Raw genomic sequence first — 16,673 nt, 5'->3', positions numbered from 1 at the left:
TACTTTTGTATTGCCGGTTTGTTTCCTGCTGTCCTAAGTGACTCTTGGGGATATTTCCTGGTTCATGTTTCCGTTATTGCATAACCCTATTTCTGGTTTCTGTTAACACTGATTTGTGGGATAGTTCTAAATTGGTTTGGGCTTATCATATTGGGAGTTTGTTGCCCAGTGTAACCTACTTCTACATTACACAGCTTCCATGTGAGTCGAATAGAGATCATGCATGTACTGACTAAACAAACTGACAGCAAATGCTGTGTCGGGGTGTGTATGAGAAAGATAGATCAAGCGTCCCACTAATCTCTAATATTTCCCCTTATCCACAGGATCACCTTCCTTTCTACTTAGGTAACCATTAGCTTCAATAGGAGTGTCTGCTGGCTTATACCCCAAGATGCTTGCCTCATAAAGAAGATTAAGCACATACTTCCGTCAAGACAAGTAGATCCCACGAGAAAACCTAGCAACTTCAATGCCAAAGAAGTAATTAAGCTATCCTAGATATTTGATCTCGAATTCCTCACTTAAGTATCTCTTGAGGCGAGAGATTTCTGCCAGATCATCACTAGTAACGACAATATCATCTACATAGACTATCAGGATAGCAATCTTCCCACCAGATTTCTTAACGAACAGAGTGTGGTCGGCATTGCTTTGAGAGTAGCTTGTTGCAGCCATAGCCTTATGGAAACGCCCGAACCAAGCACGAGGGATTGCTTCAGCCCACACAATGCATGCTTTAGCTTGCATACCTTCCTTTGGGTTTTGGAGCAAATGAACCCAGGAAGAATGTCTATATACACTTCATCCTCAAGTTCCCCATGAAGGAAGGCATTCTTCACATCTAGCTGTTGGAGATCCTAATCTCAGTTGGCGGCACAAGCTAAGATAACACCAATTGTGTTTATCTTAGCAACTGGAGCAAAAGTCTCCTGGTAGTCAATCCCATAAGTCTGAGTGAAGCCCTTGGCAACAAGTTTGGCCTTGTAACAATCCATTGTACCATCAGCCTTCCGTTGTGAAGACCTACTTACACCCAACTGTCTTTTTTTGTGAGAGAAGACACACTAGATCCCATATGTCACGCTTCTTCAGAGCTTGCATCTCTTCAACCATAGTTGTCTGCCATTGTGAGTCTGCACTCGCTTCATGTCAGGTATTAGGAATGGACACAGAGGAAATAAGACACAAAACTATAGTAGGAAGGAGAAAGTGAGTTATAAGGAACAATTTTAGCAATAGGATGTAAAGTACAAATACCTAGTGCCTTTATGAACAACAATAGGCAACTTAAGAGACTGATCAACAAAAGGAGGACAATTACCTTGGTCCAAGGGGACAAGATCAGCATATTAGGGTAGATGTTAGATGTGTAGTGGTCTGAGCCTCCTCTCTGCGACTATCAACACGTATTCTGGTAGGAGTGTAACTCTCCCCCCGGAAACTGGATATTGATAGGGATAGCAATTTCAAAAGGCGGTGGCACATCTTTACCTCAGATCACTAACCTTCAGGAGAAGCTCAAAGACCTGAGCATCATTCCCCGCCTGGGAATAGATAACCTGAATAGACTTCCAGATCTTCGTAGCGGAATCAAAGAGGAGATAGCCACATGGAAGCTATGGCAATATGAAGTTGAAAATGATGGCCATAATTAGAGAGTTGGCATACTTCCACTTTTCATTCTCAAAACCGATGGTCAGACGCTTTGTGGTTCCAGTAAGGTACCCGTAATAGCCATAGGACTTGATGGAGATGTAGACCAAGCGTGACCACATGTGGTAGTTTGTGCCATTAAAGCTTGATAGCACAAGGAGGAAAGGTGGGAAGAGCCATGGTGTCTCCTCCAGTAGAAGCAGACGAGCTGGTAGATATGGTTGCTACTCAAGGGGGCTGTGCCAATAAAAGAGACACTAGCCGGAGATAGTGAAAGCACCAAAAAATCAGAAAAGGCTAGAAAATCTAAAAATCGTTAATGGGAAAAAACCCTGAGAAATTGATTTTGTGGATAGCTCTATAAGAGAGACCTCAAACAGAAAAGTGGTTGGTACATACGACTATAAGGATTAGGAGCACCAATCACAACCAACATTAAAACGATTGGAGCATCAAGCAAGGAAAAAACATCCTGGCAATGAACAAACAATTTCAGAGAAAAATCCCTGAAAAAGTGATAAAAAAAAAGTTCTAGGTCTCTCAGATTATTGTAGAAGAGAGTTTGAGAACCCAGGGGAAGGATGGATGGAGGCTAGAAACCCTCTTGGTGGTTCAAGAAGCTCCCACCATGAGAGAGAAGTAGATGAAGAGAGATGGAGGGAGGCGCAGATGGAAAGAGGTGCTAGGAGAGAGAGAGAGAGAGAGAGCCCTTAGAGTTTCAGATCTTATGGCTCTAATAATATGTTGGATGGGGTAATGATTTTTTGTTAAATATGACACCATCCCTCTTTATTTATATTAAGTTTGTCTCGAATTCTTGACCCGTTTTGATGATTGACCTGATCCGACATATTTTGGTGGCGACCCGAATGGGAATTTATCTGAGATCTGTGATGGAAGCAGAGGGGTCGACCCACGATTTTGGAGTATATATAATGTACTGTTGCTTGTTAAGAAAGTCATTGTATTCTAGGGTTTTCATACAGCTAGGGTTTCAGGGCGAGTTTTTCCTCGCCGCAGCTAGGGTGTAATCTCTCTTCTGCATAGTGAATCATCTTCTTCTTCGCCCGAGGACGTAGCACACCACCCTATTGTGTGAACCTCGTTAAATCTCTATGTCGTACGGATCTATTGTCGCTTTATTATTCGTGTTTCTTGGTGTTTGATCTAACAATTTATAACAATGGAGAGAAAATTCTAGAGAATTACAAAGACCATTAAACCCCTTAAGGTCCGTTTGGCAACTGACACTTTCCCTTAAACCCATTTTTACAACATATTTTAATTGGAAAGATATGTAATCCTTTATTTTAGGTTATTTTGGGGATAGGTATTAGACGAGTCAAAATTTCCAATTTAGTTTTATTGTGTTTCTATTCTTTTAGTCTAAAATTTAGGAAGTAATTAGGAGTTGCTATTTCAGTTTTAAATTTTAATTAGGCAATTTTTAATTTCAGTTTATTATATAAAGGCATGTAACCCAAGTTAATTGGTCAGATTTGAGAATGTTTTAATGGAGTTGTTTATGGTGCCGGGTAAGTACAATAGCAGCAGGGTCGCGTGACCTCCTTTGTGTGATTCCTCTCCCTCCCTTGCAACTCTAAGTTCTCTCAAGGATTTTTTTCGCTTCCCTTACCAACCCTCCATCACTACCGAATTGGATGGTTGGTAACTTGGCTTTGTTGAATGTATCCATTGCAAGTTGTGCAATTTTTTGATGATTCATATGGCTTCCATTGTTGACAAGGACTCCCAAGGTTGATTAAAGTGAGCCACCTTTTTTTTCTTTTATATTTCTTTAAAAGCCGGACCAGAGGCAAACTGTTCTAGCCTAGCAGCCAGTAAATAGACGGTCTGAATATTACAGATGAGAAACGGCTCAAGAGTCATGAGTGGACAAAAACATACATTTATATTGATGGCAAATTCATTGTCTGCCAAATGGACGTTTAGAGCCTCGAGTCTTCCAGAATCCAGATACCAAATTCCTAAATTTTTTGGCTCACTCAGGGTCCATTCTCTGATGGTCTGACTTCTGGGTTTGTATAGACCAATGATCCAACAGTTAACTAGATGGTCCAACCTGTCAATGGGTAATTTACCCATGAGGGTGGTGTTGCCTAGGCCTTGATGGTTGGCATAGCTATTGATGATTTGAATGGTACCTTCCCCACCCACCTGTCAGTCCAACTCTCTAAAAACATTGAAGATTTTCTTTTTGTGTGGCTTGAAGCAAGAATCAACTTTTTCATTCATCAAGAAATTAAATTAGATATTTGAGCAAATCAAGTCGGCATGCTGAATTTTTTTATATTGAAGAATAGGCTTTCCAATATTTTCATGTTAAATTAAGAGCAATGTATTTCAAGTCGGCATGCTGAAATTTTATATATTGAAGAATTGGCTTTCCAATCTTTTCATTAATGTTAAATTAAGAGCAATGTATTTCTGTTACCTAACTGGTGTTTGTATATTACAGAGGGCTATCAGCAACATTGAAGCACGGCTGCAAGGAGTTGTGGTTGGTGTTGGTGCTGCACCATCTTTGCCTTTAGCTGTAGAAGGTCAGGCTCATCGTTTGATTGCTGAAGCTGTATCTCACAAAAACCTCGGGAAGATGTACATATGGTGGATGCCTTGGTTCTAGTAATTTCTATTTGCTGATAAGGTTTTGAAAGTTCTAATCAGGCGATAGGTATGTTGTATTTTTCCATTACCTTCTTTCATTATGGCTGTGTTTGATTCCCAGTGCCACTACCAAAGATTTTTTGTTGTAACCTTTTGAGTGGGCGAGGGAAGTTGTCAAGTTTATTATTCAATTAATCTAGTAGTTCAATCTTCTAAATTCTTAATAGTCTATAAACACAGATCTCTTAGAATGAGAAAACTGCCTACCATATAAAAAAATCGAATACCAAACTACTTAAAGCTATTAGGTGGAGAGGTCCAACTGGTACATGAAGTCTTGCAAGGTTCCAGACTTGGTTATTATGGAATTATTCCCAATTCCTCACGTGTTTCCCCTCATGGGTGGTGGTACACATGGTATGTGTGGCCCCTCATAACTGCTGTTTTAATACTGTTGTAAGGGTGTGATGGCAATATTATGTAATATGGGTAATGTAGGCCGACCCCATTTAACTGTGACTTTCCTAACTTGCTGGGCTGTGCCTCTTTCTACTTATTTTCATTGTCCTACTCTCATCTTTGCATCTTTTCCTTTCCCCTTTTCTGTTTGGATTTTTTCTATTTTGTTTTGTATGGATCCTTTATAGCCGACCCCATTAAGTTGGGTTAAGGCTGAGGTTGTTGTTGTTGTATGGGTAATGTAGGTATATATGCTGATATATAAGGGCATACTTGTAGCTTCAAAATTTATAGTCATTAGCATAAAGTTGAGAGGGGTTGATGCTCCTCCAACCCGTTTTCCCAAACTCTCCTCTCATCTCCTTATCTCCTCTTTTCTTCATCCTCTCCTCTTCTTTTGGTTCAACCCAATCGACAACAACTGTAACTTGGTATAAGATGACCAGGCCAACAGGTTTGAGAATTGACCTGGGTAGCTGATTCTGTAACCTTTTTCACTCCGAAACCTTAATTTAACAGAGGTTCTAGGCAAGAGAGTACCATGTAAAAATGAAAAGTGAGGATCTAAAGTTCACTGTGAGAGATGCTAGTGGGACTTGGAAATGCCAAGTACAAGTCGATGGAGAAGCTCAACAGATTAGAGTACCACCAGCTCAAGCTAATCTCTCTTTGATCTGTTGTCAATTGGTGGCGAGATCTACACCATTTGAGTCACCCTAGGGTCTCATCTCAATGACCTATGCCTTTAGCGAGTAATGCTTTACCATATTCTTCTGCAACCCTAAATCCCATGACATGTTTTGCGGCAAGAATTGTGGAAACTGTCATTTTTCATGCTTGGAGAATGTTTTCTTAGTTGGTAGATGATTCTATTTGCTGAACCTTGATTTGAAGATTGAAAAAGGTAGTAGTTTCTGTTTCTACATAAAAATGTTTATCTGGTTGTAAGTTTTCTAGTGTAGGCTCACTCTGTAAAATAATATTTGAGAAGCCATGTAAAGTTGGGATACATAATAGGAAAATCAAGGCTCCAAGTCCCAATGATCGTATGCACTAGAAATGGTAGACGGAGAACTCAACTGTGATGACTGAACTGATCTATTCCATGAAACCTGAAAGACATCATAGATAATTATTTAATTGATTAACAATTAACATTGATGACTGATGAGTCACATTAACATACATTTGAAAATTTGAAATGACATAAGATGGGAATGGAGATCCTCAAGTAAAAGCACCAAAATTTTTGCCCCTTTATGTTTTTTTTTTTTTCAAAAAAGTAGAGAAAGAGGAGATATCTTGGCGAGATTTGATAAGATTTTGGCGAGATTTAGCGAGATCTCGGCGAGATCTTGTCGTTTTTACATCTTGCCTGTGATCTCGTCTCGCTAATCTAAAAAAACGAGATCTCGTCGAGATCTTGAACTATATTATCTGTTCAAGGGGAACCAGTTCTGCATCCCACGGATGTCCTTGTGGGAGAAGGTGATTCAAGACCTATATGGTGGTGGACTAAGTGGACACTTGGAGCGCTACAAGACTGCAGCAAGTGCTGAAAAAAGGTATTACTGGCCCCAACTGAAGAAGGATGTTGCAGCCATAGTGAGGAGTTGCCTAATGTATCAAGTAGCCAAAGGGCAAGGTCAGAATACAGGGTTATCCATGCCTCTACCAACGCCGAAGGATATTGGGAGGACCTAAGTATGGCTTTTGTGCCAAGGTTACCAAGGACCCAACGAGGTGTTGATCTTGTGTTCGTGATGGTTGACCGATTCTCCAAAATGGTGCATTTCATTTTGTGTTGAAAGACCTAAGATGCAGTTCATGTAGCTAAGCTATTCTTCCAAGAGATCGTGAGGTTGCATGGTGTACCCACCTCCATTGTTTCTGATAGTGATACCAAGTTCCTTGTTTTTGGACCACCCTATGGAGGAGGTTCAAGACCAGTTTGAAGTACAGCAGCATTGCTCACCCCCAAACTGACGAGCAGACCTGCTCGAGGTGGTGAATAGAACATTGGGGAACTTAATTTGTAGCATATGTGTAGACAAGCCAAAGCAGTGGGATAGTGCTCTTGCCCAAGCAGAATTCGCTTTTAATAGCATAGTTGGCACGACACCTAGGCAACCCAATGCGTTTGGGAGGGTAAAAAGTAAGGCGACACCAACAAGGCACCCACCTAGGAAACCAAGGTGCCCAGATCGACTAGTCGTTTGGATGCTTTGACAACTATGTTCAATAGTGCCATCTAGAAGTCTATTAGGATGTCCCCTTTTTCGGTCGTGTATCGGAAGACTCCACAATATGCACTTGATCTGGTCCAACCACCAAGATTCCCTGATTCGAGTGTGGCTATACAACAAATGGTGGAGCAAGTTTTTCTATCCAAGAGGAGGTTTGAGAGAGGCTGGAAGCATTTAATGCTAAGTGTAAGGCAGTCGTTGATTAACACCGTCGATCTAAGGTTTTCCACGAGGGAGACATGTTTATAATTTTCTTATGGAGGGAGAAATTTCCAGTAGGCTCTTACAAGTTGAGGCCTGGAATCAAAATTTGGTAAACCTATGACCCCCTCCCTCTTATGACCCCCTCCGTCCCTGCGGCAGCCACCGTCGGCGCCCACCCCTCCACCCCTCTTGAACCTCCTCTCCCGATTCCCTCAGCCTCCCCTGAGCTATCCCTGTCCCAGTCCTAGTCCCAATCCTCCTCCTCTAGCCCCCTCTCCGTCATTTCCTCCCTCCCCTTCTCCCCCCTTCAACCGTAATCCTATGCTTCCATTGTCTGTCCTTCCCCTTCCCCCTCTCCTCCTCGTGTTGGTCTCCCTCTCATCTTCATCCCTCCTACCATCATCGATGACAGGAAGGTTGGTTTCTGTCCCTCCGGCCTTCTTGAGCTAGATATCTCTAAGTGGAATCTTTGCATTGTCGGCCACTTCATGGGAAGCCAGCCGCCCTTCGTTATTGTCCAGGCTTCCCTCTCGAAGCAGTGGTCTCTAGGACCATTTGCAATCCTTCATGCTTTCAAATGGGATCTTTGTTTTTAAATTCTCGCTCGAATCTGATATGCTTCGAGCTCTTGAAGATGGCCCATGGCTTGTGCGTAGCAAGGTAATATTTCTTTGCAAGTGGGATCCATTTTCCTCCCTTAGTAAAGTGGACTTCAAATCTATGCCTCTGGATCACCCTTCCAAACTTACCTGTTGGTGTATGATGTCTTGTATTCCGTCACAGTTTAATCCAGGGAGTACTGGTGCAGCACCTAGACAGCCAGGATGGTGGTCCCGCTAGCCGGTTAGCGGGCCGTGGGGGTTGCAAGGGGGGCAGGAGGCCTCCCTGCATAGCAGGGGGTGTAGCCCCCCGCTCGAATTTTTTATTTGAGGGCAATTGTAGTTTAATCCGGATTAGGGTTTTTTTCTCTATATATTTGTAGCGAGGGTTTCTTTCTCTGTAATGCAAGCAATACTGAGAGGTGTGAGGACGAGCGCTGTAACCCTATTCTCCATTGATAGTGAAGCAGGATCTCATCTCACCGGGGACGTAGGCAACCTTGCCGAACCTCGTAAAATTCGTGTGCATTGTTTGTTTTTTTCCATTATCTTCTGCATCGTTTTAGGGTTGCGTTTCTACAACCTCTCCACTACTGGGGAGAAAAAGGTTTGAGTATTGTTGGTTCGGTCATTGGAAAGCCCCTCTTCTTCGATCACAAAACGAAGCTCATGGATCGAATCGGGTTTGGCAGAATTTGTGTTGATGTTCCTACTGATGCCCTCTGAAATTACTATTGTGGAGGAAAACGGATTCTCCTTTGTTCAACCTGTGCTCTATGATTGGCTTTTGCCTCACTGCTCATCGTGCAAGTCGTTTGGACATCACACAAAATCTTGCTCCCCTCCGTTAAAATCTATAATTACCACAGTGCCTGATAGCATAGAAGATGCCGTCGATGATGCCCCTGTTCGTTGGAAAACGAAAAAGAAGTTTAGCCACAGGAGGAGTCGCAGTCACATGTCCATCTCAGGGGACCTTGTCGCCTATACCGTCCCCTATCTGCTGCTCTTGGATCCTGTGGTCCTTCATCCTGAGACCATCGGTCCGAACAGATTTGCTGCCCTACACTCGCTGGAAACCTCCTCCTTTGACATGGACGATGATTCTGACAGTGAAGAAGTTTCCCATTCGCCCCTTGGCTCCAGCTCTGGCTCTTCTAATGGTGAAAGTGACTCCACCCTGCCGCCTGTCATTGATGCTTTGCCCGACGACACCTTCGTAGGTGATCGTACCACCCCTGTTGTCCCTCCTTTACCTCCAACCTTCTCCCTTTCCCCTCTCAACTTTCCTGCTTCTGACGAAATCCCTTCCACCTCTGCCCTTTATCCTTCAAACCCTGATTCCTGTCGGTCCTTGACTAACCCTGGTCCTATTCTCACCCTGGTTGGACCAAACTTCCAACACTCCCTTGACCTTCTAACCTCATTTTCTGGAACCCAACCCTTTGGACCTTGCCCTTAAGCCCACCTTTCTACCTCACTTCTACTGAGACCCCTGCTCCTCCATCCGCCTTGGCCCATCCCCCTTCGTTGGCCCTTGGTCTTATCCACCCACCTCAAGCCCATCATTGTCTCAATCCTGAGAACTCTTTGGCCCACCCTCCTCATAACTGAGAACCTGACTCGCCTTCAGCTCCCCTTCCGCCCAACGGCTCCTATGCTCTGTGCCCTGTGCACCGCCGATGGTTTCTCTGATTACTCCTTGCAATATTCCTCACCTCCCGCCAGGCCGCCCTGCCGCTGATATCTCCATAAACTTGCGAGCTCCTCTCACCTCTGAGACTGATGCTAGTGTTTCTTCTGAAGACTTTCCAACAACTTTTGTCGCCACCTCTGCTCAAGCTTCATCCACTGTTGCATTCACCTCTGCTCAAGCTCTTGTCGCTGAAGGTCTGCCAACTACTCCTGCCACCACCTCTGCCCAAGCTTCATCCACGGTTGCGTACACCTTTGCTCAAGCTCTTGCCGCCACCTCCGAACAAGCCTTGATGGGTGCCACTCCCACTGCTGCTCGTATGCCCCTACGTGTTCTCGCTGATCAACCTGTAGCTCCTTCTGCCACTGGCCATGTTGCCTCCGCCAATGCTATCAACAATGGAAGCCCCCTGCTTCCTACCGTTGCAATTGTTGCCCTCTTGGCCACAACTGTTGCTCACCCCCGTAATGTGTCTGTTCCGGCTCCCCCCAACGCTGGTACTATTCTCCCCTATCCTCTAGCCCCATCGCCTCTTCCCCCACCTCTAAAATCTAGGCCAACACCACCCCTAAACCTTCTTCCACCTTGCAAGTCCTTAACTCCTTAGCCCCGCTGCCTTCCTCCAAGTCCAAATGGCGCCCGAGGAAGGCTAAGCCTCTAGCAGACTCCCACCTTTGTCCTGCCTTCTCCCATTTAAGGAATATCATCGTCGCTCCAGAACTTCCTCTTCGAGTCAGCAGCATATCTCTTCCAACTCCTTGGAGCTCTTGATCCCACCCCCTCTCCCTTCCAAATAACCCCTTGGTCTATTTGGAATGTTTGAGGGATGAACTCCTAAGCTAAGCACAACACCATTCGATCCCTCATCTCATCCTCCCATGCCCCCCTCTACTGCCTCCTTGAGACCAGAGTTTTGGAGCCTAATGACCCCTGCATTGCATCCTCCATCGCTCCAAATTGGTCTTTCCTCTCAACTTATGGTCACTGTCCAAATGGACGTATTTGGGTGCTCTAGGACCCTCTCCTTCTCAACATCACCTCCCTGCATTCTTCCTCCCAACTTATCCACCTCTCCATATCCAACACCTCTGGATCCATTAATTGCTTCCTTTCCATTGTATATACCCTAAATCGGGCTTATGAGAGAATTCCCTTGTGGAATGACCTCCGCTCCCTCTCCCTTTCTGTTGACTCCGTGTCCTCCTAGGGCCTCGCGGGGGACTTCAATGTTAGATTCGGGCATGACCAATTAGGAGGCAAGCCTATTGACCCCCTCTCTGTGGGGGCCCTTAATGATTGCCTCGAGGATATCTGTATGAATGACCTCTGATGGTCTGGCTCGAAGCTAACCTGGAACAATCATCGATGTGGTTCTAATCATGTGTCCTATAAGCTTGATTGTGTCCTCATTAATGGGGCTTGGCTGGATACCTACCCCTCCTCCCATTCCTCTTTCAACCTCCCAAGCATTTCGGATCACTGTCCCATCTCTCTCCTGGTGCAGCCCTCCACTTCTTTTGAGCGTAAGCCCTTTAAGTTCTTTGATATGTGGTCCCTTCACCAGGATTTCGTCCCCCTTGTGCGGGAAGCTTGGGACATCCCTATCCACGCTTTCTCTTCCCCTCTCATCTCCCTCTCCAGAAAGCTCCGAAATGTTAAAGCAGCTCTTAAAGCATGGAACTCCCAATGCTTCGGCAACATCTCGGATAGAGCTGCCTCCTACAAATCTTAGCTGGAAGCCATTCAGACTAGTCTTCAGCGTGACCCCTCCAACTCTTCTCTTGTAGTTGTTGAGAAATCCATATCTGCTGAGCTCTCCCTCATCCTAGCCCAAGAAGAAAGTTTTCTTAAGCAGAAGTCCAGAATCAAGTGGCTGGAACTCGGAGACTCTAATAATGCTTTCTTCCACCGGTTTGTCAAAGCTAGGAACAATACCAACTCTATATCCTCCCTCCTCTCTAGAAATGACTCCTTGCTTACCACCCCAGAGGATATCAAGTTTGAAGCCTCTTCCTTCTTCTCTGATCTCCTCAATCCCCCCTCTTTGCCCTCCCCCTCTGCCCCCATCAACAAATTCTTTCCTAACCATCTGCTCCCTTCTCTCTAGTCCATCCCTTCTGATGAGGAGATCTCCTCCGCCGTCCTCTCCCACAAGGCCAACAAAGCCCCAGGGCCTGACGGGTTCAGTATGGGATTCTTCACCTCTTGTTGGGATATTGTTAGGGATGACCTCATCCGGGCAATCAAAAGTTTCTTTCTCAATCCTGCTCAAATCTCGGGAATAAACCATACCTTCCTTTGCCTCATTCCCAAGACTGAGGGAGCCTCCTCCCTGTAGGACTTCAAACCCATCTCCCTTTGCAACTTAATCTACAAGTTCATTGCCAAGATTCTTTCCATCAGTATCCAAAAGGTCGTCGACTCCCTGGTTAGTCAAAACCAATCTTCCTTCATCTTTGGAAGAAGCATTGCTGACAATATCATTTTGTGCCATAAAATTGTTCGTGGCTTTGATCGTAAATGCCACTCCCCAGTTGCTCTTCTCAAAATTGATATTCATAAGGCCTTTAACTCCATTCGTTGGGACTTCCTATACAACACCCTTCTCATGATGTCCTTCCCTCCAAATTTTATCCATTGGATCTATGCCTGCATCCCTTCCCCCAGGTTCTCTGTTCTCGTTAATGGAAGTCCCGCAGGGCACTTTCACTCCTAGGTTGGGATTTGTCAAGGCTGCCCCCTCTCCCCTATCTCTTCTCCCTTGGCCTCAAAGTCCTTTCTAGGTCAATCCAATCCTCCACTGACCTTCACCTCATCTCTCCTATCCCCAAATGCAAGTCTATCTCCCTCACTCATCTTGCCTTCGCGGATGATCTCATGATCTTCTTAAAAGCCAATCCTTCCTCCATCTCTTCCATCATGTCCTCTCTTTGCCTTTTCGAGAGCCTCTCGGGTCTTAAAATCAATCTTCTTTAGTCCTGCCTTTTTGCCTTTGGGACCTGGAAGGATCTTCTCCTCCAAATCACGGGCTTCTCTCTTGGCTCTCTTCCAGTTAAATATCTAGGCCTCCCTCTCATCCCTGCTAGGCTCTCAATCCACCACTGCACCCCAATTCTTGATCTCTTATGCAAGCGGCTTCAACTTTGGAAAAGCAAGCTCTTATCTTGCGCGGGTTGTCTAGAGCTCTCCAGATCTATCCTCCAATCCATGTACTTATATTAGTCGGGGATCTTCATCCTCCCTCCCCCTACCATAAAATCCATTGAGTCCCTCATCAGTTCCTTCCTTTGGAAAGGATCTGATTCCACCAGATTCCTCCGCCCCTCTAGTTGGAATTTTGTCTGCCTCCCCAAAGCTGAGGGAGGCCTCGGCCTTCGAAGCATCAAAGACATGAACAAAGCGGGCATCCTCAAGTTGATTTGGAGAATTGCTTCAAAGCAAAACAGTACCTGGGTCTCCTAGGTTTACTCTTACCTCCTCAAGTCCAACTCCATTTGGTCTGTTGTCCCTCTCCTTGACTCTTCGTGGATTTGGCGAGGCATCCTCCGCCTCAGACCAGTTGCCCTCAAGGCCATCTCCTAGTCTATAGGAAATGGAGCCTCAACTTCTTTTTGGTTGGATCCCTAGCACCTCTCGGGTATCCTCCTCCTTTCTCAGTCCTAGAACTATTTATTCCTCGGGATTAGACAGAATGGCTTTGGTTTCCTCTATCCTTGGCCCGGATGGCTGGGCCGCCTCCCCCCTCCCTAACTCCCAAAGCAATATCTGGGCGTCCCTCCCTCCCTCCCCTTCCCCAGGACCATTTGGAGAAGGAAGATTCCATCATTTGGATCACTTCCCCTTCCAAAATGTTCAATTTCTCCTCTGCCTGGAACTTTGTTAGGATTAAAGGTTAGATTGCCCTCTGGTGTAAAATCCTATAGTTCAAAGGCCATATCCCTCGTCACAGTTTCACTAATTGGCGGGCTCTCACCAACTGTCTCCCCACTCAATCTTTTCTCCTCTGCCATCACATTCAGGTCTCTTCTGCCTGCTGCCTTTGTTGGAGAGGTGATAAAACTGTGGACCACCTCTCTTCTTCTCTTGTCCCTTTTCCTCCTCTGTTTGGAAGTGTCCTTTCTCGCTGCTGGCGTGTTCGTAGGAAAATCCTCCCTTTCAATAGGGAATGGATTTGGATTGATATGACTTTTCATTGCCCCACCATTTGTAACACTACTAGAAAACTTGCTTTTTGTGCCACTATAAACCACATTTGGATGGAGAGAAATCTTTGTAGATGGACATCCAACTCCTGCTCCTTTGATGGGATTTGGAAGGCCATCTCCTTCGATGTCTCCACCAAAGTTGCCTTCATCCCGCCCTGATTGGTCACTGACTCCCCCCCGGAACAAACACATCATCCACTCATGGAACCTCCCCCTATCCCTTCCCCTCGTCCTTTGAGATGATCCTCTAGCTAGTCTTTGTGGGCTTTCTGTTTCCCCCCCCCCCCCCCTCGCCCCCTTTCTCCTTTGTATATTTCTTTCTTCTTCTTGGGTTAACATATATTCTATTCATCTAAAAAAAAACAAGTTAAGGCCTAAGAATTATAGGTTTACAAGATCCTGCAGTAGATTAATGACAATGCCTATGTAGTGGACCTATCTGATGACATGGCTATCTTGAAGACTTTCAATGTTGCGGACATGTATGAATACTTCCCTCCGGGATCGCCACTTTATTCGGATTGTAACTCAAGTGCCAGTTCTTCACAAGTGGGAGGGTCGATGTATAGGAGACCTCAGAGGAGTTCCTAGAGCGTTTGGATCGACAGAAGACCGTCGAAAATACTGGCTGATTTTCTTGGACTTTAAGTAGTTTACAGCAATACTACTGAAACCATAACTTTTGACTTGACTAGCGTTACAGGAGCCGTAACCTCAATTTGGAAATGGCAGTTAGCGCTCTAGAGGCAAAAACGGCCCAGTATGTTCACACTACTAGTAATACACGAGATTCTCCCAATTCTCACAAATTATGTTTTTTTTCTTGTTTCTTGTCGTGTTTACGTTTTTACCCTAGTAACTTATTTTTATGCTTTTTTCCTTAGAAATGACCTAGCTATATAAGGTCTCTTTGGGGCTTTTATAAGGTAAGTTGGATTTTGAATCAAAAGCAGCTGTTTTTCTCTTCTTCCTTTTTAGAATTAGGGTTTGATTTACCTTGTGGATTCAAGGATTCGTCTAAAATGGCTATTGATGAGTTGGCAAGGAAAGACATGCAGAAGCTAGGTCCGGATCTTTGTATGACATCTAATAGAGCTGTTTGGAGGCAAATCCTTGTTGCTGATCGCATTTAAGTGGGACATCCCGGAGGTGTTGTGTTGCCATGTTTCTTTTCTTTCCTTTGCTTTATATCTTGCCCAATCGCAGATCAATGTAGGCGACTCCATTAAGTTGGGAAAAGGCTTTGTTGTTGTTGTTGGTTTGATTTACCTTGTGGATTCAAGGATTTGTCCGTGTTAGAACATTATCGAACTTACTGCACTATCAACCGCGTCATGATGTATATGCTCCAGCATTAGGGGTAGTTTTAAGATATATTTATTTGATTTATTATTAACTGCAGGAGGTATTGGGGGCATTCAGTTGTGTGGTTAAGAGCTTATGTGTAGTAATGGTTATATCCATTTATATAAATATAATCTGAAGCATTACTACAGGAATTGATATTGAACTTCAAGTCACTCACTATACCATTCCTTTCACTAGTCCAGAGGGCAAAACATCATCTTGTCAGGTACTATGTAGAGATGTGGTGATAGAATCTGTTACCCATTAATCCATCTATTAAGGTGCAATTGGATTTGTTCAGGTCTGAAAAATATTGACTGATTAGGCCCACTATGTGAGGGTTTTGCTGATATTAGTCGATTAACTTGGTATCCTAAGAAAGCACATGATAAAGTGATCCTCAAGCCCACTGGGCCTTGGATGCTGTCTTTTTTGGACGTTCTTATAGGGTTTGTAATCTCCCTTTGGGGATATATTCTCCCTCTCGCTTCTTTTAATGTATTTATTAATTCGCCAAAAAAAAAAAAATCCTTGACATGTCTAATACAACATAAAGTCCACATGAGCAAAATAAAAAGAGCCAAAAGCCCACATGGGCTGAACATGAACCCAGAAGCCTAAAGGAGGGGCAAACAGGGAAATGTTGAGGTCGGGTTCCACCAAACCCTACCATGTCTCATCACTTTAGCTTCTAGCCGTCAAGACATGAATCGAAGTTCTAACAGAAAAGGCAGGCACGACGGCGGGGTGCGGGCCTTGGGGAGGGCCATGGCCAAGAGAGAAGCTGGCCTCACGGAAGAGATAGCCGCGAAGAGGGGCACAACCTTGTAGGTTGCAACCCTTGCAAAGCTTGCCAAGAAATCACCGTGACAAACGATTCGATCATAGAGGAAACGTGAGGAAATGTTAGATCTGCCAAGGATCAAGAAGTGAGCATGGCTAGGTCAGCGGCACAAAGGCACTCTAACAGTGCAACAACTTGAGGATGAGTGGCTACAGGCCCAGCGAGCTTCGGCAGAGGGGGGGAGGAGCCAACGAGCCGTTCTGGGAGCAGGTCGGAGCAGCGGATGGACAACGACATAGCTAAACCCGATCAAAGCAGCAACTTGAGGAAGAGTAGTGGCAAACCCAGAGGATGCTGGCAAAAGAAGGAGGCAACGAGTTCATCCGAGAGGATTAGGAGGATCTCGGCAAGACCATCACTAGATCTGGGTCAAGGCGAGAGTGGAAAGAATGGGGAGACAGCAAGGGGTGGATCACAACCTCCCGGAAGAAGAAGAAGAAGAAGAAAAGGTTAAGAGGAAGAGAGTGAAGAAGAAAAGAAAGGAGAGCAGAGGATGAGGGGGAGAGGGAGAGGGAGAGGGAGAGGGAGAGGACGAGAGAAGAAGAAGAAGAAAGGATGGGGATGGGGATGGCGAGGGGGGGCTGCTCCAAGCGGCGGCACTTTTCTGGAGTTCTCTTGAGCGTTAGGTCTGAGCGTTTGTCGTAGAACCATAATCTTTCTAAGGTGGGAAGATCGATGATATTATATTGTAAGCATATTGCTTTTAGAATAATTGATTTAAGAAATCTGATTTCCTTTTCTCCCAAACGAGAGAGGAAATAGAAAGCAACCTTTTTGGCAGTCAATAGC

General features: G+C 44.8%; 2 protein-coding genes across 2 annotated transcripts in view; both read left to right on the top strand.

The window, feature by feature from the left end:
- Window positions 1-4,503, top strand: part of LOC122075750 (serine/threonine-protein kinase ATR) — a 57,274-nt gene extending 52,771 nt beyond the window's left edge. Inside the window, exon 15 of the mRNA XM_042640897.1 lies at window positions 4,136-4,503. Coding sequence (XP_042496831.1) covers window positions 4,136-4,303 — 168 coding nt within the window. The 3' untranslated portion in view covers window positions 4,304-4,503. The remainder of the gene's footprint in view (window positions 1-4,135) is intronic.
- A 4,971-nt stretch (window positions 4,504-9,474) lies between these two features.
- LOC122076336 (formin-like protein 16) lies at window positions 9,475-10,095 on the top strand. The gene has a single exon (XM_042641648.1). It carries the CDS (start codon window positions 9,475-9,477, stop codon window positions 10,093-10,095), a length of 621 nt encoding a protein of 206 aa, XP_042497582.1.
- Window positions 10,096-16,673: the final 6,578 nt, after the last annotated feature.

The sequence above is a fragment of the Macadamia integrifolia genome, chromosome 4 (genome assembly GCF_013358625.1).
Source record: "Macadamia integrifolia cultivar HAES 741 chromosome 4, SCU_Mint_v3, whole genome shotgun sequence".
Lineage (NCBI taxonomy): Eukaryota > Viridiplantae > Streptophyta > Magnoliopsida > Proteales > Proteaceae > Macadamia > Macadamia integrifolia.
This window is presented reverse-complemented; position numbering and strand designations above follow the sequence as displayed.

Excerpts from the sequence above, each read along its gene's own strand:
- LOC122076336 (XM_042641648.1), top strand. The coding sequence starts at position 9,475 with ATGGTTTCTCTGATTACTCCTTGCAATATTCCTCACCTCCCGCCAGGC.